The sequence below is a fragment of the Archocentrus centrarchus genome, chromosome 19, assembly GCF_007364275.1.
Source record: "Archocentrus centrarchus isolate MPI-CPG fArcCen1 chromosome 19, fArcCen1, whole genome shotgun sequence".
In the NCBI taxonomy this organism is placed as follows: Eukaryota; Metazoa; Chordata; class Actinopteri; order Cichliformes; family Cichlidae; genus Archocentrus; species Archocentrus centrarchus.
The window spans coordinates 16,395,190-16,408,085 of NC_044364.1; the positions used below are offsets into that span (position 1 = coordinate 16,395,190).

General features: G+C 47.8%; 1 protein-coding gene and 1 long non-coding RNA gene across 2 annotated transcripts; one reads left to right on the forward strand and one right to left on the reverse strand.

Moving 5' to 3' along the window:
• The first annotated feature begins 698 nt into the window (after positions 1–698).
• gch2 (GTP cyclohydrolase 2) lies at positions 699–3,608 on the forward strand. Its single transcript, XM_030755548.1, has 6 exons — positions 699–978; positions 1,383–1,492; positions 1,660–1,715; positions 2,279–2,310; positions 2,402–2,486; positions 2,845–3,608. The coding sequence occupies exons 1-6, from the start codon at positions 699–701 to the stop codon at positions 2,972–2,974; spliced, it is 693 nt and encodes a 230-aa protein (XP_030611408.1). The 3' UTR covers positions 2,975–3,608.
• A 5,913-nt stretch (positions 3,609–9,521) lies between these two features.
• Positions 9,522–11,023, reverse strand: LOC115797794 (uncharacterized). The gene is made up of 3 exons (XR_004021452.1): positions 10,836–11,023; positions 10,186–10,241; positions 9,522–9,596 (listed from the first exon to the last, which is right to left on the reverse strand). It is a non-coding gene; the product is annotated as an uncharacterized LOC115797794 (long non-coding RNA).
• Between the last annotated feature and the right edge of the window lie 1,873 nt (positions 11,024–12,896).

Genomic DNA, 12,896 nt, shown 5'->3' on the forward strand with positions numbered 1-12,896 from the left:
TGGGGAGAAAGAGGTCTGGGTTTCTCTGCTTAGGCTGGATAAGTGGAAGAAAGTGGATGGATGGATGGATGGATGGATGGATGGATGGATGGATGGATGGATGGATGGATGGAGATTTAATACAGCCTATGAAAATCCAGTTAGTGTAGTCCCAGCGGTCTGTGTGTGAAAAATGTGAAAAGTGTTGCAAACCCTTGGATCTTTCTCCTATACCCCATATTGTGCATTCATGTACTGTTTTTGACATAACTGTCGATATGATTTCCAAATAATTTCAATTTAAGAATCCTAATAGGCCTAACTTGCCAAAAAAAAAAAAGAAAAAAATCATGTGAAGCCGTGAGCCTCATGAGCTTTCTAAGCATTTCATAACATAATTGGAACAAATTAATGGGGATGATTAAGACAAAAAGATCTTTAAAAAGGTCTCAAGTGATGTAAGATGCTCAAACTGGTTTGGTTTAGGGGGCCGGGGTGTTCAAAGTTTAACCCCTCTGACGATGTTTTTTTTTTTTTTTTTGACGTATGCAAGACTCTGACGAATGAGAACCTGATGCGCATCCTGGAGGCTCTATAAACAGGTTGAGCACCGGGACCCGGGATCAGTCATTCATACCCGCAGGGTAACGGAACTTAAAAAAACTCGTCTCTTCTTGCTTTCCTCTTTCTCCTCTTCCAGAGTCAAAACGCACTTCGCCATGAGCACAAAGGCCAGCGACATCGCGGATGAGTTCCACTGCAACAACAGCTTCAGCGACCGTGTCATAGACAGCAAGATGCCCACCGTCCACCGCCAGCACGAGATATCCCGCAAAGAGTCCGAGGACGAGTCCCGCTTACCGGCGCTGGAGGCCGCCTACACCGACATCCTCAGGCATCTCGGGGAGGACACTGACCGGGAGGGATTGCTCCGCACCCCGCTGCGCGCCGCCAAAGCTATCCAGTTCCTCACTAAGGGCTACCATGAGACCGTCGATGGTGAGTTACCTGGGAAGAAGTTGAGAGAGCAGGAGGGAGTAAAAATGCACTGCTAGAAGACAGAAAAAAGGAAACCAGTGCAAGATAACAGCAACAACTCCAAAAGTCAATTAAATATCCCTGTTAATTTTTGTAAGTAGGCTTCAGCTTCTCAGATGTAAATATGTGAATATCTTTTTTACTTTTGGGCACTTACTTGGTCAAGTCAAGATATTTTAAGTCCTTATAGACCACAAACTTAAAAGATCAATTGACAAACTGTATATTAGGTGTGAACATTATTATTATTCCAGGCTATTTAAAAATCTCTGGTGATTGTTTCATTAGTTGAAGTGCCCACATTTATTAATGTTCATAATTAATGTTAAAGATAATTTGAGTGCATGTGTTTGTTGTATTGCCAGACATCTTAAATAATGCCATATTTGATGAAGACCACGATGAGATGGTGATTGTGAAAGACATAGACATGTTTTCACTGTGCGAACACCACATGGTGCCCTTTTTTGGCAAGGTAGGTGTGTGTGTGTGTGTGTGTGTGTGTTGTGGTTTGAGTGTTTCTGGTGAAATGGCCCCAAAGCTTTCTGTCCCATCAGCCATTGTTCTGTGTATTTAACTGCTAATATTGACCTTCTGTTTTTCTCTGACTATGTGTTCTAATGAGCTGTTGTCCCTCTCCAGGTTCACATTGGGTATATTCCTAACAAAAAAGTGGTGGGACTGAGCAAGCTGGCAAGGTAACAGAGTACACATGCACCTGCTGTGCACACACACACACACACACACGCACAGTACCCTGCAGATGCCACTGTGACTGTATGTTTCTGGTGTTAGTGCCGGCAGACTGCGTTCTTCTGTTATTTCAGTGCATTGACCTGGAGGCTTAGAGTCTGGGCCCACTGGCCATCATTTAGGCCCCTCATCAGACACAAGTATAAACTCTAGCCGCTCTCGAGCCATGAGAAAATCCCTTTGGACCTGTGGGAATCCCCAATTATCATCACAGTCTCTCTGTCTGTCTCCCTTTTCTCCTGTCCTAAAACATCCCCACTTAATCTAAATGTAGAAATGCAGAATTAGAGTAGCAGCAGACAAACTCGAGACAGTCTCACTAATATTGAATCGAGCACGACAAATTCACAGAATTTCGCAGAGTGAATGATTCACAGATTGTGAGATATATGGTCTGGTGGCCAGAGTAGAGGCCAGCGGTCAGGGACTGATGGCAGTCTGTGTTTATCAAAAGATTAATCATTATTAATGTGCCCCCTTGGCTTTGCTTGTGTTCTGATTTCTGCAGGATTGTGGAGATCTTCAGCCGTAGGCTTCAAGGTAACCAACCAATAAATTTGTGCATGCAGTAACAGCATGAAATCGTTCATCATCTAGTGTACATAATGCTGAATTTCTTTGCTTCTTTCAGTTCAAGAGCGCCTGACCAAGCAGATTGCCATCGGAATATCCGAGGCTCTGCAGCCAAAAGGCGTAGCTGTGGTTATTGAAGCAGCGTAAGTGCAAACACACACATAAGCTACCCTCATCATTATTATCTGTATGGTTTAAAGCTGTTGTCATACTGCACAAAGATAAGCACAGTTAACAAGCGATAAAACACTAGTTGAAATTTCTGTGTTATTGTGACTTGTGGCCCAAAAGGCTGCTGTTACATAATCCGACTTTAAAATAACACTCCACCAGTTTAGCATTTACATCTGAGACATCGTCAAACCCGCAACAGACTGTTTAAAAGTCTATCTAGCATTATATGACAGCGAATACTTCCTCCAGCTGCTGGCCTTAAGCAGAGCTGAGCAACAGGCTGCAGAGGTTTGATAAACTCACTTCTGATGTGCATGTGTTTTGCAGGCACATGTGTATGGTGATGCGTGGCGTCCAGAAGATGAACAGCCGCACGGTGACGAGCACCATGCTGGGAGTTTACCTCGAGGACCCCAAAACTCGGGAGGAGTTTCTTTATCTTTCACAGCGTGCCTAACAGCTATCAGATACCATTCACTCCCAAGCCACTGTACACAGTTGCACACAAAAGGGTCTAAAGTAACAGATCTGCATCTGACTACTGCAGGTGCAGGACTTTCACCTCTTGAACTAACCTCAATACACTGAAGCCAGAAAGATTTCAGGACTGCAGCTGATGGTCTGTTGTCGAGATCACTGTGCAACAGACTTATATTCATGGTGCCTTTAGAGGATATTTTACAGTCTTAAATGGCAATATATTGTTATTATAAAGTATAAACCTTCAGTGCAATATTGTAATGTGACAGTTCTTAATTTTTTTTTCCTGATGGGAAATTCACTGGTGCTTTTGCAAAGTTATTGCATTTAGAATCCACTGGTTTTACTAATTTAACAAAACCTGTGTCATTTATAAATACATTTATAAAGTCTTTGCATTATAAGACATTTTAAGGTACAAATCCAATTATTATAGCTGCAATTCAAATGTGTAGAGCTGATAGATGTAATGAGTACATGTTTGTTTTGATCAGGGGCCACTGTGACACATTCTGGATCGTCAAAAGCAACATTATGAAAGTTTCCGGTCTGACGTTTTGGTAATGTCAAAAAGAAATAAAAGCTCAAAGACGACTACTGAATTTGAATGATTTTATACATGTCACACTATGGGAAATATATAACATTAAATATGAAATAATATCCACAATTTGCAAGGGCTTCCAAGAATCCAACATATTAAAGACAAATGGGAAAGTGAAGCCAAAATAGTTACATCTGCTGGAGAATGGACAAATATTTGCAGGGCACAAGGAAAACTACTCTTTCACATACTGGGTAGAGAAATGTTATAAAGTTTTTTTTAATACTCCTGCCCAAAAAAATATCAATATGTAGTGAAATTGTTAAAGGCTATGTGGATCATCAGTAGCTAATTGTTATATTTGCTTTGGAAATGTCCAAAACTGTGTCAGGACTCGAGGAGGAAGAGGACACACAAGCGGTGGCTGATGAAAGCAAGGTGCAAGTTTATTTACAGTGATTGATAAAGGTGCAAAGACAAGGGGGTCCAGGAAGGCGAGGGGGGAGGCGGCTGAAGCGGGTCGAGAGGCTGAAGGAATTCCCAGGTGGTGAGGGGCCAGCTGTGGTACGGCGTGGAGCGGCGGGTTGACGAAAAGCCGGGGTTTCCGAAAGGACGAGCAGGAACTGACACGGGGATCTGAAAAAGGAGCGAACACGAAGAGCAGGTAAGTAATATACATCCACGAAAGCGAGAGTCACACCAGAGAGCCGGTACTAACTGAGAAGTAGTCAATGATCCAGCGAAGAGTGATGGTCTGCTGGCAGCTTAAAAAGACCCTGCCTGATGGCTTGATCCGTAGCAGGTGTGGTGATCTCCGCCCTAGGGAGGCGGAGACACCGGAACCTCCGCTGTGGCCCGCAGGACAAACACACATGTATACAGACACACACACACGCAGACCCTCCCCCTAGGTTATGACAGTACCCCCTCCTCAACGGGAGCCTCCTGGCGACCGAAACTTCTCGGGATGGCGCCGCCGGAACTCCCGCACCATGGCCGCATCCAGAATGTTAGCTCGGGACACCCAGGATCGCTCTTCGGGACCGTAGCCCTCCCAGTCCACCAAGAACTGATAACCCCGCCCCCGACGGCGGGCGTCCATAATGCGACGGACGGTGTAGATCCGCTGGCCATCGAGAAAACGGGCAGGAGGAGGTGAGGCAGCTGGAGGGCACAAAGGACTGGTGGCAACAGGCTTAAGTTGGGAGACATGGAAGACGTTATGGATGCGCATGGTACGAGGGAGTTTGAGGCGGACAGACACAGGGTTAACGATGGAGTCGATCTCGAAGGGCCCCAGGAAGGTGGGGGCCAGTTTCCTAGACTCGGCACGGACTGGAACATTTTTCGTGGAGAGCCATACCTTTTGGCCTGGTTGGTAGTCCGGCGCAGGGGTCCGATGGCGATCAGCGATGCGTTTGTTTTGCTCCTTCGTCCGAAGCAGAGCTGCGCGGGTGGACCTCCATAGCCGGCGACAGCGGCGAAGGTGATGCTGGACGGAGGGAATGGTGAGATCCTCCTCGATGGCAGGGAGGAGTGGCGGTTGGAAACCCAAGGAGGCCTCGAAGGGGGACACCCCTGTGGCGGAGGAGGAGAGAGAGTTATGTGCATACTCAACCCACGCCAAGTGGGAACTCCAGGTGGCCTGATTGGTGGACGCCACGCATCGTAATGCTGCCTCCAACTCCTGGTTGGCCCGTTCCGTCTGCCCATTTGTCTGGGGATGATAACCAGAGGAGAGGCTCACCTTGGCTCCGAGAGATGTACAGAACTCCTTCCAGACCTGAGATGTGAACTGGGGCCCCCGATCCGACACGATGTCTTCAGGAATCCCATGGAGCCGAAAAACGTGGGTGGTGAGAAGCCGGGCCGTCTCCAAGGCGGAGGGGAGCTTGGGTAGCGCAACGAAGTGGGTGGCCTTGGAAAACCGGTCGATAATGGTCAGGACCACGGTGTTTCCTTCAGAGGGAGGAAGTCCTGTGACGAAGTCCAGAGCTATGTGAGACCACGGTCGCTTAGGGGTGGGTAAGGGCCGGAGGAGACCTGATGGAGGTGACAGAGAAGGTTTATTTTGTGCACAAATGCTGCATGCTGCCACGTACTCACGGGTATCCTTAATCAATGTAGGCCACCAGAAATAACGCTGGAGGAAGGCCACAGTGCGATTGGCCCCGGGATGGCACGTGAATTTGGCTGCGTGTCCCCATTGCAGTACGCGGCTTCGCACTCGAGAGGGAACATAAAGGCGGTTGGGGGGTCCCGTCCCAGGATCTGGTTCAGTCCGTAGAGCTGCCTGAATGGCGGATTCGATCTCCCAGGTGATGGCTCCAATGACGCAAGAGGGAGGCAAGACAAACTCTGGCTGCGAGGAGGAGTCCGTGGAGCTGAACTGTCGGGACAGAGCGTCGGGCTTGACATTCCGTGACCCAGGTCTATAAGAGATAGTAAAGTTAAATCGGGTAAAAAACAAGGCCCACCTGGCCTGCCGGGGTTTCAAACGTCTGGCGGTTCGCAGATAGGCCAGGTTCTTGTGATCAGTCCAGACCAAGAAGGGATGCGTCGCGCCCTCCAGCCAGTGCCGCCATTCCTCCAAGGCTAGTTTGATGGCCAGCAGCTCCCGGTCCCCTACGTCGTAATTCCGTTCTGCCGGGGAGAGGCGGCGAGAGAAGAAGGCGCAGGGTCGGAGGCTACCCATGGACTGTTGGGACAACACTGCCCCTACCCCCACGTCGGACGCGTCCACCTCCACGACGAATGAGTTGGATAGGTCAGGTTGGATGAGGATGGGTGCGGAGGCAAACCGACCCTTCAGGAGCGCGAAAGCCTCTGCAGCGGCGGGGGTCCATCTGAAAGGAATCTTGGGAGAGGTGAGAGAGGTCAGAGCATGGGTGATGGAGCTGTAATCTTTAATGAAGCGGCGGTAGAAATTGGCGAAGCCCAGAAACCGCTGCAGCTGTTTCCGATCCGCTGGCTCGGGCCAATCCAGGACCGCTTGTACCTTAACGGGGTCCGCCTTGATCTGCCCTTTACCAATAATGTATCCCAAGAACGCCGTGGACTCCACATGAAACTCGCACTTCTCCCCCTTCACGAACAGACGATTCTCCAGTAACCGCTGCAACACCTGCCGCACATGTCCCTGATGCTCCTGTAATGAGGATGAGAAGATCAAAATATCATCGAGATAGACAAACACAAAATGATTGATGAAGTCCCGGAGTATGTCGTTTACGAGGGCCTGGAACACAGCTGGCGCGTTGGTTAGGCCGAAGGGCATGACAAGATACTCGAAGTGGCCGAGGTGAGTGTTGAAGGCAGTCTTCCACTCGTCTCCCTGCCGGATCCGGACGAGATGGTAAGCGTTCCGGAGATCCAGTTTGGTGAAGATGGCTGCCCCCTGCAGGAGCTCAAAGGCAGAGGTGAGAAGTGGCAAAGGATATTTGTTGCGCACAGTGATTTCGTTCAGACCGCGGTAGTCAATACAGGGCCGGAGGGTCTTGTCCTTCTTGGCCACGAAGAAAAACCCTGCGCCCATGGGAGAGGTGGAGGGTCGAATCAGACCGGACGCCCGAGCTTCGGTGATATATTTTTCCATGGCATCCCGTTCCTGCGGAGAGATGCTGTAGAGGCGGCTGGAGGGGTAGGGCGCCCCCGGGATGAGGTCGATGGCGCAGTCGTAAGGCCGGTGGGGAGGCAGGGAAACAGCCCGGTCCTTATTGAATACTTCAGCGAGGTCGTGATAGATCGAGGGGACGCCGGACAGGTCAGGTGGGGTCCCCTCCCCCAAATCGGTGGACCGAGGGAGAGAGGGAGTTGCGGATCTGAGGCAGCGCTGGTGGCACCGCTCACTCCAACCCGAGATGCTGCGATTCGCCCAGTTAATCTGTGGATTGTGCAGTTGCAACCAGGGAAAGCCGAGGACGATGGGCGTCTGTGCAGAGTCAAACAGGTAAAAGGAGAGCCGTTCAGAGTGATTACCCGACAGAGTCACAGAAAGCGGTTGGGTCTTGTGAGTGATTTCAGAAAGCTTGGCGCCGTCCAGAGCGGAGACCAGGAGAGGCGTGGGTAGCGCTGTGGATGGAACACCCCACTGCTGGGCGAGGGCACGGTCCATGAGATTTTTCTCAGCTCCGGAATCGAGGAGTGCCAAGACTGTGTGACTGCCTGATGGAAGATTTATCCTTGTCTGAAGCGTGAATCTGGGCAGGGAGGAGCATGCGTTAGCTTGACCCGCCAGTATCCCCACCATTACTGACGGGCGCGGTCTTTTGGGCAAACAGGGCATGACGCGATGTAGTGGCCCTTTTTGCCACAGTAGATGCACTCCCCCGCCTCCCATCTCCGTCGTCGCTCAGAGAGAGACAGCCGTGCGCGGCCGAGTTGCATGGGTTGCTCCTCCGTGCCGCAAGGGGGCGCCGTAGCCGAGCTGTCGTCCGCTAGGAGGCTCCTCCGGTCCGCGGAAACCGCCCGGCGAGGGGCATGCTGGGAGTTGTAGTTCCTCGGAGTCCGTCGTGCTCTCAGGCGGTCATCTACATGGATACACAATGAAATCACGGCCTCCAAGGACTGAGGCAAATCCCTAGTGGCAAGTTCATACTTGAGATCATCATTAATATTGTTCAGGAATACTCCCCTGAGCGCCTTTTCCTCCCAGCCGGCCTCCTCCGCGAGGATCCGGAAATCCACGGAGAAATCCTCCATGCTCTGTTGTCCCTGCCGCAGGCTGAGCAACTTCTGGGATGCGGATTCGGGGCTGGTGCCTTTATCAAACACCTCCTTAAATCGAGACAAGAACGCAGGGAAAGACAGATCGGGGTTTCCCCGTAACACAGCGTGCCCCCACTCTAATGCTCTACCGCGGAACAGATTGACCATAAAACCAATCTTTGCACAATCAGAAGCGTAGGCATTTCTCTGTTGCCGGAAAACGAGGGAACATTGGGTGAGGAAACCTCCACATTTCCCTAACTCACCGCGGAACACCTCCGGGATGGGCAGGGCTTTCTCCAACGCTACGGCGGGCTCGGTCGCGGAAGCCAAACCAGCCGGCGGATCTGTCGGCGGAGGGGATAAATCCTGGTGACGGGGCGTAGCGGATGACATGGTGGATTCCAACATACCTCGGAGATCGGCGAGCTGTTGGGTGGCTGCGCCCAGCTGACTGGAAACCAGACGGAGCATATGGTCGTGACGCTGGAGGGTTTCCTCTTGAATAGCCAGGGCCCGATGAACCGGATCAGCGTCCGCGGTGTCCGGTTTTGGCTGGATCATTCTGTCAGGACTCGAGGAGGAAGAGGACACACAAGCGGTGGCTGATGAAAGCAAGGTGCAAGTTTATTTACAGTGATTGATAAAGGTGCAAAGACAAGGGGGTCCAGGAAGGCGAGGGGGGAGGCGGCTGAAGCGGGTCGAGAGGCTGAAGGAATTCCCAGGTGGTGAGGGGCCAGCTGTGGTACGGCGTGGAGCGGCGGGTTGACGAAAAGCCGGGGTTTCCGAAAGGACGAGCAGGAACTGACACGGGGATCTGAAAAAGGAGCGAACACGAAGAGCAGGTAAGTAATATACATCCACGAAAGCGAGAGTCACACCAGAGAGCCGGTACTAACTGAGAAGTAGTCAATGATCCAGCGAAGAGTGATGGTCTGCTGGCAGCTTAAAAAGACCCTGCCTGATGGCTTGATCCGTAGCAGGTGTGGTGATCTCCGCCCTAGGGAGGCGGAGACACCGGAACCTCCGCTGTGGCCCGCAGGACAAACACACATGTATACAGACACACACACGCGCAGACCCTCCCCCTAGGTTATGACAAACTGGAGTCATTTTGGAGGGAGATCCACAAATGTTTAGAATCTGCATTTCTCTGATGGCTCATCTTACACTGTCAGATTAAATTACTTCTTATATGGGGCAAACTTGTCCAAAAAAACCACTGTTTTGAACCTCATATTTAACTGTCTCTTTTAATTAGGTACAATGCTAAGGTTTCAAATGATAGCTGAGATCCTGAAGTTGTGCTGTATGCATTAAATAATGGCTCATCTTGGTCCACTCCAACCTAGACAGAAAAAGAAAAATAATCAAAATTCAACTTCAATGTATCTGATAAAAGACAGAAAAAATTAATGAGTTAATTTTTTTTTTAATGATGGTTTACAAAAGAATAATACTATGTATAATAAAGTGTGTCCTCACACACCCACACACACAAACACCTGTTTGTATCTCCTTCCTGACAAATTGAAACCTATGGCTGAGAAAGAGATGCACCAGCTAACAGATGTAGCCTCAACAATTCTTAAAGGTTACTGCAATTAAAAAGGAGAGCACATAAGAGCGAGGAGACCGTTTTATAAGTTTAAACTTTAGTTTAATTTTACACTTGTATTTACTTAGAAAGGGAGTTAGGAATGTCACATAAAATAAATTCAAATGCTTGATAGCACTAACATGGTGTGATGTGATTGGTTCCTCTTTTCTATTTGTTTGCTATATACTCAAAATTTTATCTATGGATTTATATTAAATTTATATTTGTACTTTGTAAGTGTTGTAGTCAATCTTGATCCAGATCTGGATGAGTTTTTTTTTCTTTTTAATATTATTTATCATAAACGTGTTTTATTATCTCTTGGCAGCAGCCTTACCTTCAGACTCATCTGTGATGATCCCTGTGCCCCCTCAGCTGGATTCTCCTGACATTCTTTCACAGTTAGAAGTAAAATTAAATCAAATGATTTGTTAATGAAAGATTTAAACACCTACATCAGCAGTAGGTTTTTAAAGTAAGCTCAAGCTAAAGATTAAGCTAATAGCAGCTGACTGAGGAGGATGGGGCACACTTCTTCCCGGACCATTTTGGAGCAGACGGGCCTATGAAAGATGTTTCTGTGGAACTAAAGGAGGTAACTGCAGCAGTGCACAGCTAGCTTTAATGTATGATCACTCCAGAAACTACTAAACAAAAGGAAACCAAGTGAGGAGATTTTGCACTCATGTTCTACAACTGTCCCAGTGTGCGGAGCTAATTAATCCACTTCTGCACTTTGAGAAAGTGTGGCTTCTGCTTTATACTGTAGTGACAGGGTTGTCATCTTTAAGCTTCTAGCATTTGACAATCACTACTTAACCCTGCTCATATAAATCCAGAGGAAAATATTGAGACTGGTACTATTTTAGTCTTAACATCAGGCTTGTTTTTTATCAAAGACGCAAGTCTATAAACACCTGAGAAAGCAAAATAAGGTTGAAATCCCAGCAGAAATCTCTCTGTAAGAGGAAATACAGTCAGACTCACCAGTGAATTCAGCCTGTAACAGGAGCCCTTGTTGTGTCAGTTGCTCCCAGATGTTTGTCTATATTAAATACCTGCAGCTTCACAGGATCCAAAGTGTGTCTCCAAAAGGAGGAAGCTGCGTAATGACGCACAAGGCAAAGTAACTACTGCATTAACACAGAGAGAGGACTGGTCAGGAGGACCTACAGGGGTTGGACAATGAAACTGAAACACCTGTCATTTTAGTGTGGGAGGTTTCATGGCTAAATTGGACCAGCCTGGTGGCCAATCTTCATTAATTGCACATTGCACCAGTAAGAGCAGAGTGTGAAGGTCCAATTAGCAGGGTAAGAGCACAGTTTTGCTCAAAATATTGCAATGCACACAACATTATGGGTGACATACCAGAGTTCAAAAGAGGACAAATTGTTGGTGCACGTCTTGCTGGCGCATCTGTGACCAAGACAGCAAGTCTTTGTGATGTATCAAGAGCCACGGTATCCAGGGTAATGTCAGCATACCACCAAGAAGGACGAACCACATCCAACAGGATTAACTGTGGACGTAAGAGGAAGCTGTCTGAAAGGGATGTTGGGGTGCTAACCCGGATTGTATCCAAAAAACATAAAACCACGGCTGCCCAAATCACGGCAGAATTAAATGTGCAGCTCAACTCTCCTGTTTCCACCAAAACTGTCCATCGGGAGCTCCACAGGGTCAATATACACGGCCGGGCTGCTACAGCCAAACCTTTGGTCACTCGTGCCAATGCAAAACGTCGGTTTCAATGGTGCAAGGAGCGCAAATTTTGGGCTGTGGACAATGTGAAACATGTATTGTTCTCTGATGAGTCCACCTTTACTGTTTTCCCTACATCCGGGAGAGTTACGGTGTGGAGAAGCCCCAAAGAAGCGTCCCACCCAGACTGTTGCATGCCCAGAGTGAAGTATGGGGGTGGATCAGTGATGGTTTGGGCTGCCATATCATGGCATTCCCTTGGCCCAATACTTGTGCTAGATGGGCGCGTCACTGCAAAGGACTACTGAACCATTCTGGAGGACCATGTGCATCCAATGGTTCAAACATTGTATCCTGAAGGCAGTGCCATGTATCAGGATGACAATGCACCAATACACACAGCAAGACTGGTGAAGGATTGGTTTGATGAACATGAAAGTGAAGTTGAACATCTCCCATGGCCTGCACAGTCACCAGATCTAAATATTATTGAGCCACTTTGGGCTGTTTTGGAGGAGTGAGTCAGGAAACGTTTTCCTCCACCAGCATCACATTGTGACCTGGCCACTATCCTGCAAGAAGAATGGCTTAAAATCCCTCTGACCACTGTGCAGGACTTGTATATGTCATTCCCAAGACGAATTGACGCTGTATTGGCCGCAAAAGGAGGCCCTACTAATAAATTATTGTGGTCTAAAACCAGGTGTTTCAGTTTCATTGTCCAACCCCTGTACATCACAGTTTATTTTTCTTTAACTGGGTGACCAGGTGAGCTGGTCTCAGGTCCAGGAGACCTCTGGTGTTTCTTTATCACTGTTTGATAATCTGATCCCTTTATTAAGCTAAAGCTGTGTTTTTGTTTGTTTGTTTGTTTTTAGTTTTCGTGTGTCAATTAAAAGTCACTGGCATAAAAAATATTGCCAGAATATTAATCAGTATTAAATGTAGTATTTGCATCATATACTGTATGTGTTTGCATGTTCATAATTTTATAAAATGACAATTAGTAGACTGGAGACAATGAAAATATAAGTAGCTGTGTCATAAGCTGCTAAAGTTAAATAAATTATCATTTCACATGAGCAGATTTTTTTTTTATTAATAAGTGAATAAAGTGTATTTACGAGCAAGGCAGCCAGAGGATTTAGACTGATGAGCACTAATGACTTATTATTGTGTTATGGAACATTTTTACCCTCTTAAAAACACAGTACCGCCTGTAGAATATTAAAAGTGCCAGTTAATTACCCATCGCCTCAACCACAGTGTGACTTAAACTTATAGCTGAAAGAACCTAAACTTGCATTTTGTAATTATGGCTGCATTTCTCTGTGATCATACTGG